A 22906-nucleotide genomic window follows, 5' to 3' on the forward strand; every position below is an offset into this window, starting at 1 on the left:
CCCGAAGGACAGTCAGTAACAGTATATTTGATTATATAGGTACCCATAATAAATCGAAGGTCATAGTAGAAAAATGTTACTATGGCCCCAAATTCTTATGTGCCCAAGGGCCCCAGCATAGTTAAAGACGCCCCTGATTGCAGTCCATCTGTATCGGTTCTTATGTTCGTCATACGCACAACGCACAACCCAATAGAGTCTGTTCGGAAAGAGAAGAGTCGTGAATGTATTTGCACCCCATACATTCCACGACTCTTCTCTTTCCGCACAGGCCGCGTAGCCAAAATGCCAATCGCTTACGCTCCGTAGCGATCGAAACGCAACTGTCACTGTCGCGCTAATATGGAAGAGTGATAGAGAGACATAATGCTTTGCGTTGTCGAAGCGATAGCGATTGTGACCTTGGCTAGGCCGGCTGACTCTCCTCATATTTAACGGTTTTTAGAGGTAGTTTTGATAGCCTAGGATTGTACTCATTTCAGCACTTGAACTTGGTGCGTGTATTGTAGAGATTTTTTGTGACGAATGTAGGTTTAACTTTGCCGTTTTAGCACATTTGTTAATCAGTGGTTAGATAACCTGAGATTTTAATCAATAAGTACCTAGCCAGAGCATATAAAATTAACGCGCAGCAAAAAAAAGTGTAGAAGAAATAAAAGCGCTACGATTTTTCGAAAACGCGTGTTGCGTAAAAATCATCAAATATCACCAAGGGGAGGTCAAAAATAGGCCAAATATATGATCACATGATTGCCTTCAGTTACTGAATAGTAAGGTGGGTGAAGCGCTTTAATGGAACATATATATACTTGGTCAAGCAAATCTTGTCAGTAGAAAAAGGCGCGAAATTCAACTTTTCTATGGGACGATAACCCATCGCGCCTACATTTTTTAAATTTGCCGCCTTTTTCTACTGACAAGATTTGCTTGACCATCTATAGTTTGGTAAGTCATTTCCGTGTGTAGAAAAAGACGACAAATTTAAAAAAAAAATGTAGGCGGGAATGTGGTCCTCCTATACAAAATTTGAATTTCGCGCCTTTTTCTACTGACTAAGTGGGTTTGCCAGAGTATATAATATAGTCTTAGATGATTTGAGCTACATAATAAACGGCCATCCAAAGAATTAACATAATTCGTAAAAAAATTACAGTGTAAGAAGTTATTGTAATATTAAAAACCTGATTAGTTGCAGATTATCATAATTGCAGTAGTTCAATATTACTCATTATATTTTGTTTTTAAATTTGAATAGTGTTTATTTTAGTACCTCAACTCAAATAACTAAAACTGACAGCTAGAGGCACGTGAAACGAAATAACATCAACATAACTTGACGGCTTGACCAGTGTTGCCAACTTGGCATAAATGATGCCAGATCTGGCATATTTTCACTCGCTTTGGCACCAAAATTTTCCATTTAGCATCTGGCATATTTTTTAGCATAATTTAGTCTTAGCCAAGTTTGCACCAACTTGGCAGCAACAATATGCGCCATCGCCTTATGTGGTTCATATTTTTATAAGAATTTTGACTTTCGTGGACGGATGGACGTTGACGGCCTATACACGGTGTAACATGAGTAAACCGAATAATTTTAACAGCGTATTCCTGATCATATTTAGAGACAAAAATGTCCTATAAACTTTTTTGAAATTCGCCTAGTTTCAGATATATTATTAATTAAAAAAAAAAACAAGTTTTTATTGTTATAGTCCGTTTTTTTTAGCATTAGAAAGAACTTCGCAGAAGTAAGCTTGTGGTTCCAAATCCGGCACTTTTAGCGGTAATCATTTGAAGTAAATTAATTGTATTGACCATGCTACATTAGATAATTCAATAATTATTAACAATTAAAGAGCCTGATAAAAACTGCACGCTTGCTTCTGTGGAGTTCTTTCTAATGCTAAAAAAAACGAACTATACATAGTGTAAAAGGCCTTTTTGATGGTGATGTTGCTGCTTAAGGGACGTAGTCTAAATATCCTTATTGATAGATGTCAAAAAGTGACAAGTAACACTTTGCAAAAAGTAGGTTCTACGAAAAAAAATGTAAAAATCAATTTTAAGTGACAAGTTTACCAGTAACATTTATTTTTTATGTACAAATTACATACAAAAAATTGAAAAACAAAACAAAAGAAAAAATTTTCGTTGGCGGAATTGACCTAAACCTCGGAGTAATTAACAATGGAGCCGCCATTAACAGGCGTTCCCCTCTGTCGAAAATAGGCGGCCAATGGTCAACCACATGTCAACCATATGTATGGACTGACGTTTATCTGACATGACGTACCTATACATTTGATGTGCCCCTCCCCCGCAAAAAACGGCAGACTATTTTGTACCGAAAATTTTAGACATGGCGTCTCCGTTGTTAATTACTCCGAGACCTAAACACATATTACATTTTTTACTTCTTTTGACCTCAGAAATGCGTGGTTAAAATTATTCGGTTTCCTTATGTTACACCGCGTATAAAGTTGGTCAAGCAGATTTTGTCAGTAGAAAAAGGTGGCAAAATTTAAAAATGATTTCAAGTTACATTTTAGCATTTTTTTAGCATATTTCACAAATCTTTGGCATAATTTTGGCAAAATCTAGACATTAGTCTAGCATTTTTTCAAAATCCGAGTTGGCAACACTGGGCTTGACGTTGACGCTCATTTGCAGATAATGCGTATTTTGCATTGCGAAAATAAGTGAATTAATTTTCGTGGTTGTGAATATAACTTCCGGCAATCAACAATTTACAACATTTGTTATCTGTTAGTGTAATTAGGCTCTAATTAAAGTATAGTCTAAAAAGCAAATGAACTGGAACTAAAATGGAAATTACAAGGAAGAACTTTGCCGAACAATTTGATAACATAAGTAAAAACTTGAAGAAGTCATGTTTTGTGGGCTTCGATGCGGAGTTCACGGCCTTATTATCAGGAGAGTGCTTCAAACACCGGTAATAATATCTTATAGAATTACTTGTACTTATATTCAAATAAGCTTTCTTCCTCTTTATAAATAATAAAATACCTAAAAAAACACCTGATTCCTACTATAGATTTAGTCAATAAAAGTGCTAATACCTACGTTATTTGTATTCATGTGATTTCAGGTTATTCGACACAAATGAAGAACGGTACGACAAAATAAAATCTGAAGTGGGTAGAATGATAATGACCCAAGTGGGATTGACAATGTTCCAGTACGACCGTGAACATGACACATATGTAGCTACGGGTTATACTTTCCATCTCTGTCCGCAAGCATTTGGAGATGTAGACCAGTCTTTCATATTCCAGGCTTCCACGCTCAGGTTTCTTTGTAGGCACAACTTTAACTTCAACAAGGTAATTGTATATGTTGCTGTTTATCATTAACACATTCGCGGATGGTTAGTGACATCATGTGTCATAGGCCACACAATACAAAAAATATGCCGTTGCTATTAGTGTCTGCAAATGTGTTAATGTGTGCAAGTTAAGTATTCCAACCAAATTATTAGTTAACGTTTTGTTCTGAACAATTTTTTTAACATACAGAAAAATGTGATGCACAATTTAAACAAGTAGTTTTTTGAGTCCTGTTAACTTTAACAATGTTACTCCCCTCTTGTTATTATTTCTTCTTATTCAGAATACATATTGATGACATGTAAAATGGTAACTCTCAGTACCTTGCTTGTTGTAAACTCCTTTTAAAATGATTCTTAACTCATATTTTTTTCTGCAATTCCAGTTCACATATGATGGCATCCCATACCTGAGCAAAGCGGAGGAGGCCCAGGTGCGGAAGCATCTTGCTGACAACATGATGTTCAAGAACCTCACCCGCATGCTAGAGATGGAGGATGAAAAGCTGCTGCAGAGCCATTGCTCTGACGTTTCTAAGTATGCAATTTATGATTTTATGTATATTTGGTATAGTCCTAGAGAAATAAGTAAAACCCAACACATGGCAAGCCTTACTAAGAAGTTGTATCTTCTTCATGGTTGTGAGCTCATGTCTGAGGGACGTGAATCCTATGGGTTATTCTTCCTACCACTGCTCTCCAGGCCTCTCGATCTACGGCCATCTGTATTGTTGCCTGGACCGAAGTCTGGGTAATATTTTGGACCACATCTGACCTACTGGGTGCACGCCGAGCACGCGGTGTGGTATAACATTTTATTAACCTTAGAGCCGGAACGCCTAGGCCCACAAGACCCGCGCCTATCGGTACGGCGCGTCATCATGAACCTTTCAGAATGCACGAACCTTGACAATGGGCTGTAGCTGCGCGTGCTAGTTAACGTTTAAGTTTTTTAAGCTTAAGTGATATAATATATATCAAATCAAACACTGACTACACACATATCCCTACATGTTTCAGATGGTTGAGCATCAATGAAGAGGACACAATGTATATAGACGTAGAGAGTCCAGTGCTCCGATATGTTCTACACAACGAGATCAGACTGCGCTTCCCGGAGGTCCTCACCACGGATAGCCTAGGTAATAGTAACAAGGTAATTTATAAGCTTGTAGTTATAAATGTTATAATCATTTATTACACAAAAATTTTTTACTAGCTTTATGACTCGCATTTTGTGCAATAAATGATTTAAAATAATGGTATAAAAGTGACACATATTATTATTGTCATAGATATGACTCCTCAACTTCCATAGATTGACATTATGCAAGCCAAAAACCGACTTTAAAATTATTTTTAAATAAGAATTGAGTTTAACCCTTCTTTGCATGGTGATGGAAATTTCCATCATAACATTGTCCTATGAAATAAAGGTGCTTTCGGAGGTGATTGATATTTATTTTTAACACTGTCAACTTTCAACACTAATCCATTTTCTGATTTTTGACATAAATTTACGCAGTATTTTAATTTATAAAAAATACATTTGTTTAAAGACGAAACTTCGGAAAACTTGGAAAAACCTGGAAGTTGATGATTTTTAGTATGTGATTTTGGGCAGATTTTTCAGGGTTTGTAATTATTTTATATTTACAAACTATATCATAGGAATATCACAAATAGTATACCTTTCTGATGGCAGTAAAATTTTTCTGATACCCCTTACTAATAGTTATATATTTACAAAAATATGATTTAGCCTATGCAACTTCTGACACTGATTTCGCAGTGAAAATCGATTATGTAATTTTTTTTACTATTTTTCCCAGAATCAGTAAACAATTACGTGACACATATATTAATTACGAGCAAAAATAAAAAATCATGCAAAGAAGGGTCAAAGTCTGGGCGAACTCTGGTAAGCATAGGACACAATATAAGTCTGTAGAATTTGAGGGGGTCAAGTACTGAACAATATCCTTCAAAAATGTATGAATTGCAAAAATTAAAGTTAGAACTTTGAGAATAGATCATTTTCGCGGCTCGGCATCTAGAGCTAATAGCAAGCCGTGTTGTTGTAAAATATTAAAATAAATCTACCGAAGGTACCGAACCTTTCAAAAAACCGTGTCGCCGCTTCTGCCAAAAAACTAGAAATGTCGGGCCGAAGTTTCGGTTTTGACATAAAAAACCGTGTCGGCGTGGAACAAATAGTTCGGTTTCGGCCGAAACTAGACCAAAACCGAACCTTCGGTTTCCACAAAAAATGCGGTTTCGGTTGGACACGACACTGAATATCACGACTCGCCTGAAATTGCTTACTTCTCTTATATCACAAACTATTCTATTGCAGGTATTAATATACAAAGATAAATACGTAGAAGGCGCTAACAACGCTCCGCTGGCTATTCTAGAAGAGAACCTCATGAGCCACCTACTCGGCTTCTCTCAAATCATCTCACTCCTCGAACAATATCAGAAACCCATTGTCGGCCATAACATATTCATAGATACAGTGCTACTCCATAATCAATTTATAGGACCGTTGCCTAAGAAATATTGCACATTTAAAAAGAATATTCACAAGATGTTTCCAAATATGTTTGATACAAAATATATATCTCATGTTATGGCTAAGAAATTGTCTTATGATGAAGTATGGAAATCAAATGCATTACAAGAGTAAGTCGCCTGTTTAATTAAAAATAATGATTTATTCAAATACTGGCCGTACTGTCTGCAACAAAATTCAAATTGTATGTCCCATATTCATAATGACAGGTTTTGTAAATTATGTTTTGTTTTTTGGGCACCCAACGAATCCCTCATTAGACATCATTAGCTTGATGAGACTTGAACGTATGTTCATATTAATTACGTGAAAGTAATCTAAATTACAGCTCTTCAGAAACCGCAAAGCGCGTCAAATTTAACTTGCAAGATTTTATTACAAACTGACCCACCCTGGAACGGCTGGAACTGCTTAATATAAATTTTAAAAACATCAACCTGTAAGCGTTATTTGTTAACCAATTATTTTCATTTTTAGCCTATATGAATTCTTCTCAGAAGCAAAGTGCAAGAAATTACAAAATGGCGTGAATCTTATAAAGCTGAGTACGCCATTTGATGTGCAGCAAACTTACCATGAAGCGGGGTGGGACTCTTATTGTTCAGGTAATTTTACTCATTTGTACCTACTGCTAGCAGTATAGTTATACTGGGTATTTGCCGCGAATTGACAACCATTGTGCCTATTGTGTGTGTGTGAAAAACCGGGCAAGTGCGAGTCGGACTCGCGCACGAAGGGTTCCGTACCATAATGAAAAAAAAGGCAAAAAAAAACGGTATCCCATCCAAGTACTGACCCCGCCCGACCTTGCTTAACTTCGGTTAAAAATCACGTTTGTTGTATGGGAGCCCCGCTTAAATCTTTATTTTATTCTGTTTTTAGTATTTGTTGTTATAGCGGCAACAGAAATACATCATCTGTGAAAATTTCAACTGTCTAGCTATCACGGTTCGTGAGATACAGCCTGGTGACAGACGGACGGACGGACGGACAGCAGAGTCTTAGTAATAGGGTCCCGTTTTACCCTTTGGGTACGGAACCCTAAAAACCGGGCAAGTGCGAGTCGGACTCGCGCACGAAGGGTTCCGTACCATAAAGTAAAAAAAAAACGGAAAAAATGCAAAAAGAAAACGGTCACCCATCCAAGTAATGACCACGCCCGACGTTGCTTAACTTTGGTCAAAAATCACGTTTGCTGTATGGGAGCCCCACTTAAATCTTTATTTTATTCTGTTTTTAGTATTTGTTGTTATAGCGGCAACAGAAATACATCATCTGTGAAAATTTCAACTGTCTAGCTATCACGGCTCGTGAGATACAGCCTGGTGACAGACGGACGGACGGACGGACGGACAGCAGAGTCTTAGTAATAGGGTCCCGTTTTACCCTTTGGGTACGGAACCCTAAAAACGAGGTAGAGCTACTCTAACCACCTTGGCTCCTCACGAAACCTAGCAAGGATTTTGAGGTTGCTAACTGCCTCATCTGCTAAATGTAAAAAAACATTTCTAAATACTTAACCTGCTATAATAACAGTGCAAATTGAACTTCCTGGCATAATATAGTCTGTCAAACCGGATAAGTCAGCACCAATGTAAAGCAAACTAAGGTAATATCCCTAGGAAACGAACAAAAAGCAGCAATATACATCGAACAACGATAAAATGTAAACATAACGGTTCCACAGATAAGATATAAATGACACGCGATTTTTGATTCAAAAGTAGTGTTGCTAACCCGCGTTTTTTCTAATTTGCCGCTATTTCTACCGACAAGATTTGCTAGACCAAGTATAGTCATTATTTTCATACCATTAGAGTTGAACATTGGTTATTGATCTTGCAGGCTACTGCTTCATACGGCTCGGGCACTGGGCGGCGTGTGAGAACATCGGCAAGTTCCGACCGGTGGGGCCGTCGGAGGCGCTCGCGGCGCTGTCGCCCTACAGCGGCAAGGTCAACGTCATACGGGGCGCTATTCTGTACATGGTATGTCGAAGTCTGGTCTTTTGAACGCCAGATGGCTAAAGAATACCTATGTCGTGCCCCGAACGCCAGGCGATCAGTACCGTCTTTACCCGTATAAGGGCACACGGGGCCCGTGCCTCGGGGGCCCCGAAGGACAGACAGTAACAGTATATTTGATGATCATAGTAGAAAAATGTTAGTTTAATTAGCTTTCTTTAGTTTCCAAAAGTCCACAAATTCGTATGTGCCCAAGGGCAGAGCAGTAGTTTAAGACGGCCTTGCAGGCGATCGCGATTATTTAAGCAAAATTGGGCTTTACAGCGTCCCGCGTAAGTCCCTATTGCATTGGCGAAGCTTTCGGCGGAATATAGCGAAGCTGAAAGGAAGAATTACTATTTTATTAGCTTATTTATTATGCCGGAAAAGGAAATCCCTTTTGAGAGCCCTGTCTCTGATGAGGGACAACAGGGTACCATCATCGATATCATCATCTTTTTATTAAAACAGGGAAAGAATTTAAGTTTCAATTGTTTCTCTATCATATACTTCCAAAACTACATAGTCTACCTACTTCAAATAAGCTAAACTCATACAATATTCATATGATTATAGAACCTAGAAGGTGACGACCCACCGCGCCAGCGGCCCGACTGGCTACACGTCAGAGCCCTGAAGGAACGGGTGCTTAACGTCGAAAAGGTAACACATCCATCTTTAATATACATATAGGTCAACGTCCCATAAATTACCCATCGTAATTAGGGTTTTCCACCCGGATCCGAAATGTATGAAATTATCCGGATCCGCGGATCTTCCCTTAAATTAGTTTGCTAAAATTTATTTGCTGTAATGTGGTCCCTTAAATAAATTTGCTATAATGTAATATAATGTAAATACATAATAGGTTCTAAGCTATCTAGATAATATGTTACCTATAAGACTAAATACTCGTACACCTATAAGGTAAGGTAATAGTAAGGTAAGGTAGATCACAGAGTACTATATCAACTCACTGTCATCTGTATTATAACCTGTGTTACACAAATAAAATATTACTTAAGTACTTCATTCCCAATTTTCCCAAACATTTCAGATCCGTCGTGCAAACCCTAATCGTAATCTAGTAGCATTTTGATGGCAGCTTAGTTCAGTTAAACAATATGTTAGGTATTTTAGTAGAAATGATAAATTATAACTAACAATTAATAAATTATGGATCTTAATTTACCACATTAAATTGCTAATACCAATTATTTCAACTCCGGATTGAAAGTCGCACGCTCTTACCGCTAGGCCACCAGCGCTTCCAAAAAAATATCCTTTATAGGCAGACACTCCATGTGTAGTGGTCGCGTTACAAATAGAGTTAGAAGTCTTTGTCCTCGAATTATTATCTCTTTATTAACTCTTTATTAAAAACGATAATTACTTTTATCTACGCACATATCATTAACGCTCTAAAATGCATTCAGAAACCATAGGAAATGACCAGCATTATGACAACCAATTTTACTATGAGTACTTTCTTATCTGTGGTAGTAGGTAAAATCTGTACCACAGAATAAGTAATAGTATTATCATACAGAACGGACACGCACCGCCCCGCCCCGACTCGGATTACCTCGCCCCGCGACTGAGTTCTGACGGACTCCTGACGTACGCTCAGTTCGGCTAGCGACGCCGCGACGCGATGACGCAACATTCAAAATGCCGGTGTATTGTGCGATGTACGGGTAGTAAGGATACCTACTTATTGTAGAAATGAATAATAATATAAACTATATTTCCAAAGAGACGAAATATGTATCAGTAAATAAGGCTATACTTTTGCGTAAAAATAATAATATCATATGAATTAAAACCCGTTCGTTGAATTTGTGAATGTTAAGCCAACAATTAATATTTAAAGTACCTAAGGTAACTAGACCTTCTACACAGATATTTCTCGTAAATGTTTTATTTTTAGTTTAACACTCTTTTCACAAAAAAGAACTTGTTGGTCGCGGGACATTCGCGTTTGATTTTTAATTTAATTTTAAGAATTTAAGAAGTAAATTACATAATTATTTCTTAAAATGTTATATAAAATAATCAATAGGCATCAACAATAAGGTACATTTAATAATGGCGTGTTGAAAGTCCAAGTACGTGCAGGACTATAAACTGACAAAGCCAATTCAACAATTGGAGCGAAATAAAACATAAACCTATATTTTGTTAAACATAAACCTATATTTTGTTTTTTTACGTATTTCGGTCGAACTATACAACGCAGCGGGCCGCTCCTCGTGTCCTTCGGCCGGCCTCGGCAAACCTCGGCTTCGCCTTCCCCGCGCGCCGCACGAGTCAGCCCTGAGCCACTTACTCACACAATGACGCGTGTACAGACGTGCCGTGCACACATATAAACGCAAATGATTTTCGATGTATGGCGTGTCCGCCCTGTGTCTGTACTTTAAAGTTATTAACTTTATAGATTTTTGTAAGGTTATGAGTTTATGAGTTTAAATTTGGAACAGCTGTCAAAACTCAAGTGGGTGTCTATTCTAGTATCCATAGATATTAAAACAATTATCGATACGAAACGTCAATTCAGTATATTTTTTTAATATAAACCGTACGACATTTTATCTCGAGTGACATGAGAATAGGGACTTCATTCGTTTGTCTATGAATATAAAAAAAACTACAGATGCGTGACATGTGTGAAAAAAGTTTTCATTTACCGCCATTTGACGTACAGTTTATCTTTTAATTAGTTTTAGGTATAAAATTAATTTGTTTTGTTGTTTCTAAATAAGTTTTAAGCAAAAGTTTCATATAAAATGAGTGATAAAAAGATATTTAAGGAGACGGCACCTCTCAAATCTGCGAGTTCCGCCAGAGAGCAACGATTGATGTCGACTGAAATATGAGGTTAGTGAATATATAAAAGAAGGTAATTATATGTGTGTAGATAAAGTAGTGTATGTAACTGTACATAATTAGGCATTAAAACACTCGTGTGATCCTTTTAAGAAACTCACTTCGTTCGTTTCTTAAACCCACACTCGTGTTTTAATGCCTTTCATTATGTAGCAGTCACATAAACTACTAATACGAACAAAATTGACGTTCCGTCGTTATCAGAGTTAATTGTTCATAAACTTTATCCCAACGACATAAAGCCTATCAAAGGTCAAAATGCAGTTGGCATTTCTGTTATTACATCGTCATATGAGCAGAAATCTGGCGGCGGACGTCAGTTGCATAACGCCAAACAAGCGGCTATTTCCGTCCCCGTACGCGTCCGCGTTGTCTCGAGCGACAAATATAGACGTCACGAGTTCCGGGCGCGCTTAACCCTTTACCGGGCAACGGTTAAACAAATACGACAACGGTTTCACTTGAATTTTTAGTCGCTACTCACACACACGAGTCGCACGAGTTGCAGTCGCCGCGAGCATTCGAGCCTGAGGAAGGACCCCAGACGGGCCCGAAACATGTCGCCAATAGCGACTAAAAATTCAAGTGAGTGAAACCGTTTTCGTATTCAATTTAAAATATGTCTCACGAAAGTTTAATATCGGTTAAACAAATATTACGTACAAACGTCTCTTTTTGGTACAATTGTTGACTGGTAGAGAATGCCTTTAGGCATTAAGTCCGCCATTTGTACTTTTTTTACTGTATATGCAATAAAGTTTAAACAAATACCTAATAGATGCTATCATAACGAAGGTTTGAACTACAATTTTATTAACGACTGAGTCCGTACTCGACTTGTTGATATTGCTGCGAAATGGAAAGCTGTTACTTACAGCTTCGAAATGAGTTTGGACCAGCAACCTTTAGCTACCAAAGCTTGCCCGAATCTGATGAATCTCCATTATGCTTACACGCCGCAAACAGAATTAAATTTTATTAAAATGAACTATTCTGTAGTTAGCGCTAAATGCGGTTTTTGCAAAGAGTGCTAGTTTTTGCCTGTCTCCCAGTCACCTTCGCTTTCCCACTAATAACCAAGACCACTTCACTAGCCCTGCGTCACCATTACCTACGCAAACTAAGAAAAGTACTCCCAAAATAGAACTGCGACTTTCCAGACCGGTTTAGTCCAAGTTTACATCACGCAACCCCACCTGTTCACTAGAAGGGAACACAGAAACACTGTGTTTGTGACAAAGTCAGGTAAGTGCCGTTTGGACCCGCGCCAACGGCAAACACACACATAGAAACTAACCCACACATTCATTAGTGCACCCCACAGTTACAACTGATTGATAATGACCAACTGTCACGGGAAACTTTATTTTAGTGTCAGCATAGTTTTTTTAATCAGCTCGACGATGTTTGATTTCACAAATGTACGATGGTCATTTTTCATGTCACTGTCAAGGTTAATTTAAGGTTGGGATATAAATAAGAATGTTAGAGCGATCGCCAGCGGCGGGAGATCATTGCGATAGTCTCGTTGTCACAGCAGGCTATATATAGATATTACAATGCAGTTGCTCAATAACAATCACCACCATTAAAATATATTGAGGTTGCTACGAAGGAAATATTTCGACAATCGCACCTAAACTCCATATGTCTACCTAGTCCCTAGCTCTTATTGATTTTCGATAAGAAATCCATAACCCATAACCAATTCATCTGAATTAAAAAGAGTTTAGACTAACAAGTTAACAATTCATGGCATTACTGTCACATGAGAAGTAATTTTGAAATTGGCGTTGATATAATAACTACATTTCTATTTGCATGGCCAACGCCGTAAATATTCCATCGCTCCACGTCGTCGCACAGAAAACTTGTAGGAAATTAAACTATAGCTCGCTAAGTTGACTTCTGTGACCGTTTGTGCTCGCCCGACGCGGGGTAACTCGCTGGGGCAACGATATTTAGTGGATCGGGGCGAGAGACGTCGGGTCATCATCGCCAAGAAGAACGCCTAAACTCATTGGGAGTAGTCGTGTCCACTTTGCCAAGAACGCTTTTAAGTGGTCTGGTGTACGCTGTCTATGTCTATGTAACCTTCATGCTGTTCTCCTGTGTAACATTAGTTTAATATTGTCATTTTTTAATATGTCAAATGGTTTATACGTTTTATACGGAAGCTGCTAGTTTTCTGAATGTTTTCACAAAATAACAATGCACTGTTCGATATTTTAGGGGTAACTTTATAACGAATCTACGATTTTCGTAAACTTCACAAGTCTAAAGCCTGGGTCTCTATTGTTTCCCAAATAGTTTTAAGTCATAATGTACTGTTTGTCCGAATTTTCGTTAGTCATAATTGGTTTTTCTCAGAAACGCGTAACTTTTCAGGATTGCCATAAAACAAACCTAACCTAACCTAACCTATCTATAGAATGACCTTAGGAAAATCTTGAAAAGTTAACGGTTTCAGTTTTATGACTAACGATAATATGACAAACAATACATTATGACTTAAAACTTTATGGGAAACAAAGGGACCCCCTAAAGCCTATATATAGCTTAAGCTGGCAAGTAAACCCCATGACCTTCCTGTTCATCTATATGCATTTCTTAGATTCATAGTATCTATACATGGACAAGGACAAATTGCCAGACATACCAGCAGACGAGTCCCTCATCCGCTGCACTTTCGGCATCCCAGCGATCAGCCAACGGGCAATTAGTCCGGGAGCCGGCTGCATGAAACAAACCTCATCAAAAAATAGAATATACCTACCCTGTAGAGGTACCTGACATTTAGTAGATTCCAACGCACTTGGTCGGCCTAGGCTTAACCTGGCAGATTTTGTACAAATGGCAAAAACGTTGGACAAAAATTCATCAAAAAAAACCTCATCGAAAAATAGAATGAAACTTGTATGGTAGGATACCTGACCTTGAGGACAGTAAAAAAAAAGTGGTCGGCCAAATCCTGTGTTTGCAGGTTCCTGTGTCCGACCAATTTTGTGGTACCACGTGAGAGCTACAATTTACCTCATCGAAAAATAGAATGAAACAAACGGATTATAATAGCTTAAATAAGCCTGTTGACGTATGTCTTGGTCGGCCTCACCTTAACCTGGCAGATTTTGCAGTCCGGCCAAATTTATAAAAAAATCATCAAACAAATTTTATCGAAAAATCGTGTGAAACTTGTATGGTACGATAGCTGTCTTTGAGGACAGTAAAAAAAAAATGGTCGGCCAAATCCTGTGTTTGCAGGTTCCTGTGTCCGACCAATTTTGTGGTACCACGTGAGAGCTACAATTTACCTCATCGAAAAATAGAATGAAACAAACGGATTATAATAGCTTAAATAAGCCTGTTGACGTATGTCTTGGTCGGCCTCACCTTAACCTGGCAGATTTTACAGTCCGGCCAAATTTATAAAAAAATCATCAAACAAATTTTATCGAAAAATCGTGTGAAACTTGTATGGTACGACAGCTGCCTTTGAGGGCAGTAATAAAAAAATGGTCGGCCAAATCCTGTGTTTGCAGGTTCCTGTGTCCGACCAATTTTGTGGTACCACGTGAGAGCTACAATTTACCTCATCGAAAAATAGAATGAAACAAACGGATTATAATAGCTTAAATAAGCCTGTTGACGTATGTCTTGGTCGGCCTCACCTTAACCTGGCAGTTTTTGCAGTCCGACCAGATTTATAAAAAAATCATCAAAAATTTTTTATCGATAAATCGTATGAAACTTGTATGGTACGATAGCTGCCTTTGAGGACAGTAAAAAAAAATGGTCGGCCAAATCCTGTGTTGGCAGGTTCCTGTCTCCGACCAATTTTGTGGTACCACGTGAGAGTTACAATTTACCACATCGAAAAATAGAATGAAACAAACGGATTATAATAGCTAAAATAACCCTGTTGACGTATGGCTTGTTACGGGCGCCTTTCATAAATTCAATGTGGCAGTGTGCGGCAGAATCCACTTGCATCAAATTTGATGCAACACATTGTGGCTGGACATTAAGAGATGAAATGTATAAGATCAAATGGTTTGAAGGACACATAACGCCTTTGCGAGTCGAAGAAATAACAATAAGATAATCACTTAATATATGTGAGGTTATCTTGTGTATTTTTATTTATTTTTATTTATTGAGAAGTTCAACAGCGTTTACATTAAATAATATACAAAAAACATGAGAACTTATAGCATAGCCAATAACAGAACTTCCTGTAATTTATACATAATAAAAATCATCTGTGGGTAGACTTGTAACTTGTGCTGTACAAGAATCGTAAATATAACTTAATTTGTAAGTCTTTAAGGTACAAGGAAAAAGAAAAAAAATTAATAATAACTGTAAACTGGAAAAAAAATCCTAAAATAGTAGGTATAGCTCTAATTTTGCGTAAACAATAAATAAAAAATAGTAAAATAAAAATACATACAGTACCTACATAAACGAGCGAATCTATTAGTTTGTATGCATTTATTGGAATTTATGTGTTCGTGTGTGTGTGTGTGTGTGTGTGTGGGTGGGTGGGTGTATGTGTGTAAGTGGGTGTGATAGTGCGTGACTACCAGGAAAGTTGCTTTGCAATTTGTGATTTGAAAACACGTCTGGAGGAGAAGAAAGGGTCAATGTTTTGGAACGATTTATTATAGGTACGTGCGATTCTACTCAGAATTTAATAGAATAGAATTTTGGCCATAATTGGTACGATGAAAGGGAATATGGAATAGTGTGGTGTGACGAGTTCGGCGCGTGGGAGCGCGGAGCCCTAACTGTGACAGCAATCCAACGCAGTCTAGATGCCCGTTGAGAACATCGTGGAGGAACATTTTACCATTTATTTAAATTTTGGAAGGATCACGTGCAGTTTTTCCTCTTATATTACAAGTGTTCGATTGAAAACTAAGCTTTGGTGTATACCTGGATCACCTGCACGTACAAGAAGGCGTTTCATATACGCCCGCCCATCAGATAGGTACACAAAGTCATGATGCGTATGGAAAACAGCATGTGTGGTCCTATTCTAGCTGTCACGTGGTATCACAAATTTGGTCGGACTGCAAAAACTGCCAGGCTACGGTGAGGCCGACCAAGCCATACGTCAACAGGTTTATTTTAGGTATTATAATCCGTTTGTTTCATTCTATTTTTCGATGAGGTAAATTGTAGCTCTCACGTGGTACCACAAAATTGGTCGGACACAGGAACCTGCCAACACAGGATTTGGCCAACCACTTTTTTATTACTGTCCTCAAAGGCAGCTATCGTACCATACAAGTTTCACACGATTTTTCGATAAAAATTTTTTGATGATTTTTTTATAAATTTGGCCGGACTGCAAAAACTGCCAGGTTAAGGTGAGGCCGACGAAGACATACGTCAACAGGCTTATTTAAGCTATTATAATCCGTTTGTTTCATTCTATTTTTCGATGAGGTAAATTGTAGCTCTCACGTGGTACCACAAAATTGGTCGGACACAGGAACCTGCAAACACAGGATTTGGCCGACCATTTTTTTTTACTGTCCTCAAAGGCAGCTATCGTACCATACAAGTTTCATACGATTTTTCGATAAAAAAAATTTGATGATTTTTTCATAAATTTGGTCGGACTGCAAAAACTGCCAGGTTAAGGTGAGGCCGACCAAGACATACGTCAACAGGCTTATTTTAGCTATTATAATCCGTTTGTTTCATTCTATTTTTCGATGAGGTAAATTGTAGCTCTCACGTGGTACCACAAAATTGGTCGGACAGAGGAACCTGCCAACACAGGATTTGGCCGACCACTTTTTTTTTACTGTCCTCAAAGGCAGCTATCGTACCATACAAGTTTCATACGATTTTTCGATAAAAAAATTTTGATGATTTTTTTATAAATTTGGTCGGACTGCAAAAACTGCCAGGTTAAGGTGAGGCCGACCAAGACATACGTCAACAGGCTTATTTTAGCTATTATAATCCGTTTGTTTCATTCTATTTTTCGATGAGGTAAATTGTAGCTCTTACGTGGTACCACAAAATTGGTCGGACACAGGAACCTGCCAACACAGGATTTGGCCGACCACTTTTTTTTTACTGTTCTCAAAGGCAGCTATCGTACCATACAAGTTTCATACGATTTTTCGATAAAAAATTTTTGATGATTTTTTTATAAATCTGGTCGGACTGCAAAAACTGCCAGGTTAAGGTGAGGCCGACCAAGACATACGTCGACAGGCTTATTTTAGCTATTATAATCCGTTTGTTTCATTCTATTTTTCGATGAGGTAAATTGTAGCTCTCACGTGACCCAATAAATCTGGTCGGACTGCAAAAACTGCCAGGCTAAGGTGAGGCCGACCACTTTTTTTTTACTGTCCTCAAGGTCAGGTATCCTACCATACAAGTTTCATTCTATTTTTCGATGAGGTTTTTTTTGATGAATTTTTGTCCAACGTTTTTGCCATTTGTACAAAATCTGCCAGGTTAAGCCTAGGCCGACCAAGTGCGTTGGAATCTACTAAATGTCAGGTACCTCTACAGGGTAGGTATATTCTATTTTTTGATGAGGTTTGTTTCATGCAGCCGGCTCCCGGACTAAATAAATCCAAGGGGCATGCCGATCACTCAACGCAGTCCGCGAACCGCGCTTCGCATATCCGCCATTCGTTTCTAGATTCGAATGTTCAGTCAACTGTTTGCCTTATTGTTATGCGTTAAGGTACAAAATTGAATGATTTTTCAAAGGCAGATACGGCGGATTCGGATACGTCTAGCGCGGCAGAATTGCTACCTCATGCCAATAGACTAATTGTTCCGTTAATGACACGTATCTTATTTTATCCATAGATTGTCGTCGTACTACTTATATCAGTAGAAAACGGGGCAACCAAACCCTTGAAAGGTTAAAGTTGGGTCGATAGAAAAACATCGCATAATTTTGGTATAAAATAGCTAGTGACAACCCCGGGGATCCGACAAGCACAATTTTAAACATATATATATATATATAGGTATATTTCTATTAAGATACAGAAGTAGGTATTTCTTTGAATTGAGTAATTGAGATAAAAGGTGAAATCCCGCGTAATCGCCATATCTTCCGTAGTAAATTTCGTGCGGCACGCCGTATCGTATCGTTTATTTTGCTCTAATTTCCTAGCATGTTTGCGTTTTCCTTAAAAAGGGGGAGTCCCTGTTTACGGAAAACGCGACGTAGAAAAGCTCCCCAAAATGACCAAAATCACAGGGAACCACTGGATGAAGACAGCGCACGATCAATCTTTAAGTATGTAGAGCCTTGAGTGCCTAGGCATAGCATTTTTAAACAGTGAATATGATCAAAAACTCAGGAGCATTTTTGTTACAGTTGGCTTCGCTCCTGGCCGGACTAGGATCCGTTGATGTGAAACCGCATGACAGTCGATCGGCGTTGCTTGCCGTCGCTTCTCAATACACGTTAGTTGAATACTCCTTTAGCATTCCATTTCAGCCAAGTGTAGTTTAAGTTATGTATAAATCACAGTTAATAATAATGGCTTAATTAAAAAGCTGAACTACAAAAATCTAGACTATACAATTAATAAGCAGTGCCTGAATTCAATAGTAATCATTAGTGGTAATTTGCAGCATGGTCGAACCCCGGCAACTCACTAAATTTTGAGCTAAAAAAAAGTAAGACACACGAAGTGGTCTAAGATGTATGGAATCGTGAATGTACAATCGTACATCATTTTACTTGAACGTTCTGTAAGTTTACATTCAATTGAAACTTTTCAGAGCTGATAAAATCCTGCGTCAGTTCCGAGACAGCCGAGAGTACAAGATATCGATGTATAACGTGTATAGACACTCCAAGCGGGCGCGGGTAGCAGTGTGGTGAGTACTTTATCTGACAAAACTTTACACACAAGGGGTCATCCATTAATTACATCACACGTTTAGGGGGAGGGAGGGGGTCAAGAAAATGTGACATATTGTGACATTGGGGAGGGGGGGAGACACAAACTTTGTGACGTCACTTTAACTTCATCAGTAACCGAAAATGTATTTAAATTATTTTATTCGCTGTACATTTAAATAACAAGTTTTTAAAACGATAATCGTTTTTATTCGTTTAATTTTCTTTCCTAAGCAGTTTTAGGTTATAAAATTACTAATATTTATATCGTCAAAAATATTTTGATAATAATACTTAGGTACTTACTTAATTCGATTTGGCGATTTCGTAGAAAACATGTGACGTCACACTAGGGGGGAGGGGTTTGCCAAATGTGACCAAGTGTGACAAGGAGGGGGGAGGGGTCAAAAAACCTAGAAATTCGTGTGACGTACAGTAAAGGGCCAAAAAGAATGCACATCGGCAATCATCGCATTTCCGAATACAAACGAATGCTCATTTCCATGTACATCAATTATTAGGTTAGTCGTTTATCAGAATTTGAATTTAGAACTAAATACTTTATTGTTGTTTTGTTTTGATTTCACGTGAAATATATAGAGCTGTAAAACACGATGTAACTATTTTTAATTATTGCTATATTCTTGTTAGGGAAAAATAATCTTCATAAATATATATTTTATATAAGATCGACAAAAAGTGTAATATTGTAATGACAAATCTCTGTTGAACCTTCTTAAAATAATTACTTACATTAACATCCTCATGTTTTTTAAATTGGTTGGCTTCAGATAAAAAATATTTATAAACATTGTGGATAATTTCGCGTGACTGGTAGAGTAACGGCTTACCTTTTTTCCCTATAGATGCCATAGTACAAATTTAATTTTATAGGGGTTTTAGCAGCTCTATATATATATTGACTTAGATAGGCGACTGCACTCTCTCGCATTTGAACCATGACTGACAAAACAAACGTCATGGTGTGTGCGACACAGATATCGCTATACGAAGTCGAAATTAGCCGATTGCCTCTTTCTAAAGCTCGATGTGCATTCTTTTTGGCCCTTTACTGTAATTAATGGATGACCCCCAAGTGCCTCAAACTTCAGTATATAGTAAACACAATACACATTGGCAGATGCAGTGTTTCCGCCCTTTCCTTAACCATTCGACGGCCGCAGACACGCACGGTTATAGTTTAACCTTCACGCATTCCTATAAGATTTCCGATGGTGCGTTATATAAAAGGCGTGGCGTACAAAAGGTTAATAAACAGCACTTGTTAAAAATTGTAGTCGTATTTTTAAACCATGATGGTGGCAAATAAGCGTAGTGCCTCCACAGAACAATGCATCCGCGTGTACCATCAGGAAGGCAATCTGTGTATTTCAAATAATTGATTGAAATTAAACTTACAATATAAAAGCTCACCAAAGACTCCGTAGTTAATTTATGAATATACCGGGTGTGGCCTGTAACACGAGCAAACAATTAAAACATAGATTGTACTCCTCAAACGGTGACACTTTTGTTCAACAAGTTTTAAAAATTATGAGGTATTTAGATTGCCATATCATTGTGATTGACGTTGCTTGTCACGCCTAAAACATAACAAAATTCGCAATACATTGCGTGTTAGAATAAATATTAAAGTGTATTAAAAATCAAACCACAAGTTATTTTTAAAAGTCTCTGAACAAATGTTGGTCAGTATGAGGAGTACAGCCCGCAGTTAAAGTTTTTGCTCATATTACAGTCCACACCCGGTAGATTATAACGAGTTGTTAAAATACCAAACGGAGAATATCGTTTGTTTAAATGCTTAATTTGCGAAACATAATGCGAAGAATGTTAAAACTAATTGCGTTGTCAAGGAAGTTTACTTTTGTATTAGATTTCACATCTGGTTACAAACGCCAAAATATGGTGACGAGAAGTGAAACACCTGTCTTTTAATTATAGTGCTTGCTTCAATTCATGTGATCCAAAACATGTGACCGTGTGAAACAATGTGTTCAAGTTATTTTAGTTGTGTGTCCTAATCACCGTTGTTTAGTTTGTTACAACTTTCTAAAATTTTATTTTTTATTTAATATTTAAATTCGGTGTAGTTTGACTAAATGTTGCCAGGTTTAAAATTCACTACAATATTTATTACGTATACATTCAGCTTCAAATGGCCAAATTGACCAAATATATCATAACACCATTGTTACCATATAAATAGAGATGTATTACGGTACATATTTTACCTTTTTGGCCGTAACTATCTATTTGATGGTGACTGTGTCCGTCCGTACTTTACCTGTTTATATATGGTTCCCAATTCTTATATTTAAGGCCGAGCCACACCGGCTTGCGTGTGCGTGCGCTAAAATGTTGGAGCCGCACACGCACACGGCACGCAAGCGGTGTGCCATCTCTCATAAGGATCTGTATACTGCAACGCCGCACGCACACGTGCACGTCACGCACACGCAGCCGGTGTGCACAGGCCATTAATTTCAGCAGTTGTTTCATTTCGAATACTTTGCACGATATCCACTAAGATCACCAGAGTAATCTACCCAGCCGATTAGGAAATGTTTAACTTCTCTGAATGATTGGAGTAGACAGTGTAGACATACGTAATAGAACAAAATTTTCCAAAGGATTGTGTCTGACATAGCGTCTAGGCTGCCTTTTCCTCTGTAGCGGAGATCAGAGGAGACGTTCAGGAATCTACCAATAGCACAATAAATAATAGTACTAGGTACAAAAGACTCACTCTCTAACAAAACGCGTCTGTTACGATCAGGACAGATATGGCCGCTAGGTGGCGACACCGCCACGCGCGGCTTATGGCTAGCCACCAAAATTGGTGTGGAACGGATGTACTTGTAGCGACGTATTGCAAAGCGACGAAATCGCGGAGCGAGCCATGCCTGCTGCCTGCTTGGTTATAATCCGGCGGAGCGGAGAAGAAATGTAGTGTAAACCAATGGTTGGCTTCCGCACACGCTCTCATCTCCGCTCATCTCTACCTCAGTGAAAAGGCAGTCTTCATCCGCTGAGTGGATCACTTCGGTCGTACCGGGTGTGGCCTGTAACACGAGCAAATAATTAAAACATAGATTGTACTCCTCAAACGGTGACACTTTTGTTCAACAACTTTTAAAAATTATGAAGTATTTAGACTCCCTATTTTTCATACAAAATAAATATTATCTTCAATGTACGCCATCGCGACGCTATATCATTGTGATTGACGTTGCTTGTCACGCCTTAAACATAACAAAATTCGCAAACCATTGCGTCTTAGAATAAACTTTAAAGTGTATTAAAAATCAAACCCAAAGGTTTTTTTTTAAAGTCGCTGAACAAATGTTGGTCAGTATGAGAAGTACAGCCTACAATTTAATTTTTTGCTCATATTACAGGCCACACCCGGTATAGTGATATCGTTATTTGTTAAAACTGGGATATGTTACTACTTTGTTTTTCGTTTGTTTCAGGAGTAGTGCCATCATCACAGGTAGCCTGGTGCTATATGTCCTCCACAAGAGTGTAAAGGGATAAATGCGTAAATAACGTCCAAATACCTAATACTATGATCAAAACCGACTTGCCTTGAACAAAATAATGTTACTCATCAATTTAATATTATACAAAGGTAGCACAAAATGATTAATATTATGTTATTCTGTCAATTGTTAGTTATTAAGGAAAATCTAGAAGAAAAATACTGAATAAATCTTGTTTTCTAATTATGTTGTTTACTTTAACATCGGATACCTTATCTATTGGTTAAATAATATATGTTTTATTATTTTTCTAAAAGGTAAAGATCAAGAAATGTAAGCGATACGTGTTTAACCTTTAGGACTGATCAGTGAATCTTTACATTCAACAAAAAGATGTGCGCTTTCGTTTATTGTAAATTGTAACACTTGTACAGATATAGTGCATAATTGTTTTCCATCGTATTTTCTCGGAAACGTTCGTATTTGTCATGGTACAGTCGCCATCAGATATATCGGAGCGGCCAAGGTGTTCACAATATCTGAACACGCACTCTAACGCCTTGACAATAGAGGCACGTTCAGATATTTGTGAGCACCTTAGCAGCTCAGATATATCTGATGGCGATTGTACTTTAGTCAACCTCAGTACTTTTTGTACCGGGACTGATTGAAAAAACAAGACACGGT

At 37.9% G+C, this 22906-nt stretch overlaps 1 protein-coding gene across 1 annotated transcript in view; it reads left to right on the forward strand.

The window, feature by feature from the left end:
* LOC134665312 (pre-piRNA 3'-exonuclease trimmer-like) overlaps nucleotides 1-22425 on the forward strand; it is a 301305-nt gene extending 278880 nt beyond the window's left edge. Inside the window, exons 2-12 of the mRNA XM_063522228.1 lie at nucleotides 2796-2956; nucleotides 3113-3347; nucleotides 3736-3887; nucleotides 4370-4505; nucleotides 5706-6034; nucleotides 6402-6529; nucleotides 7770-7912; nucleotides 8504-8590; nucleotides 18183-18271; nucleotides 18593-18691; nucleotides 22211-22425. Of these exons, the coding sequence (XP_063378298.1) occupies nucleotides 2829-2956; nucleotides 3113-3347; nucleotides 3736-3887; nucleotides 4370-4505; nucleotides 5706-6034; nucleotides 6402-6529; nucleotides 7770-7912; nucleotides 8504-8590; nucleotides 18183-18271; nucleotides 18593-18691; nucleotides 22211-22274 (1590 nt within the window). The 5' untranslated portion in view covers nucleotides 2796-2828 and the 3' untranslated portion in view covers nucleotides 22275-22425. The remainder of the gene's footprint in view (nucleotides 1-2795; nucleotides 2957-3112; nucleotides 3348-3735; nucleotides 3888-4369; nucleotides 4506-5705; nucleotides 6035-6401; nucleotides 6530-7769; nucleotides 7913-8503; nucleotides 8591-18182; nucleotides 18272-18592; nucleotides 18692-22210) is intronic.
* Nucleotides 22426-22906: the final 481 nt, after the last annotated feature.

The sequence above is a fragment of the Cydia fagiglandana genome, chromosome 6 (genome assembly GCF_963556715.1).
Source record: "Cydia fagiglandana chromosome 6, ilCydFagi1.1, whole genome shotgun sequence".
Classification (NCBI taxonomy): domain Eukaryota; kingdom Metazoa; phylum Arthropoda; class Insecta; order Lepidoptera; family Tortricidae; genus Cydia; species Cydia fagiglandana.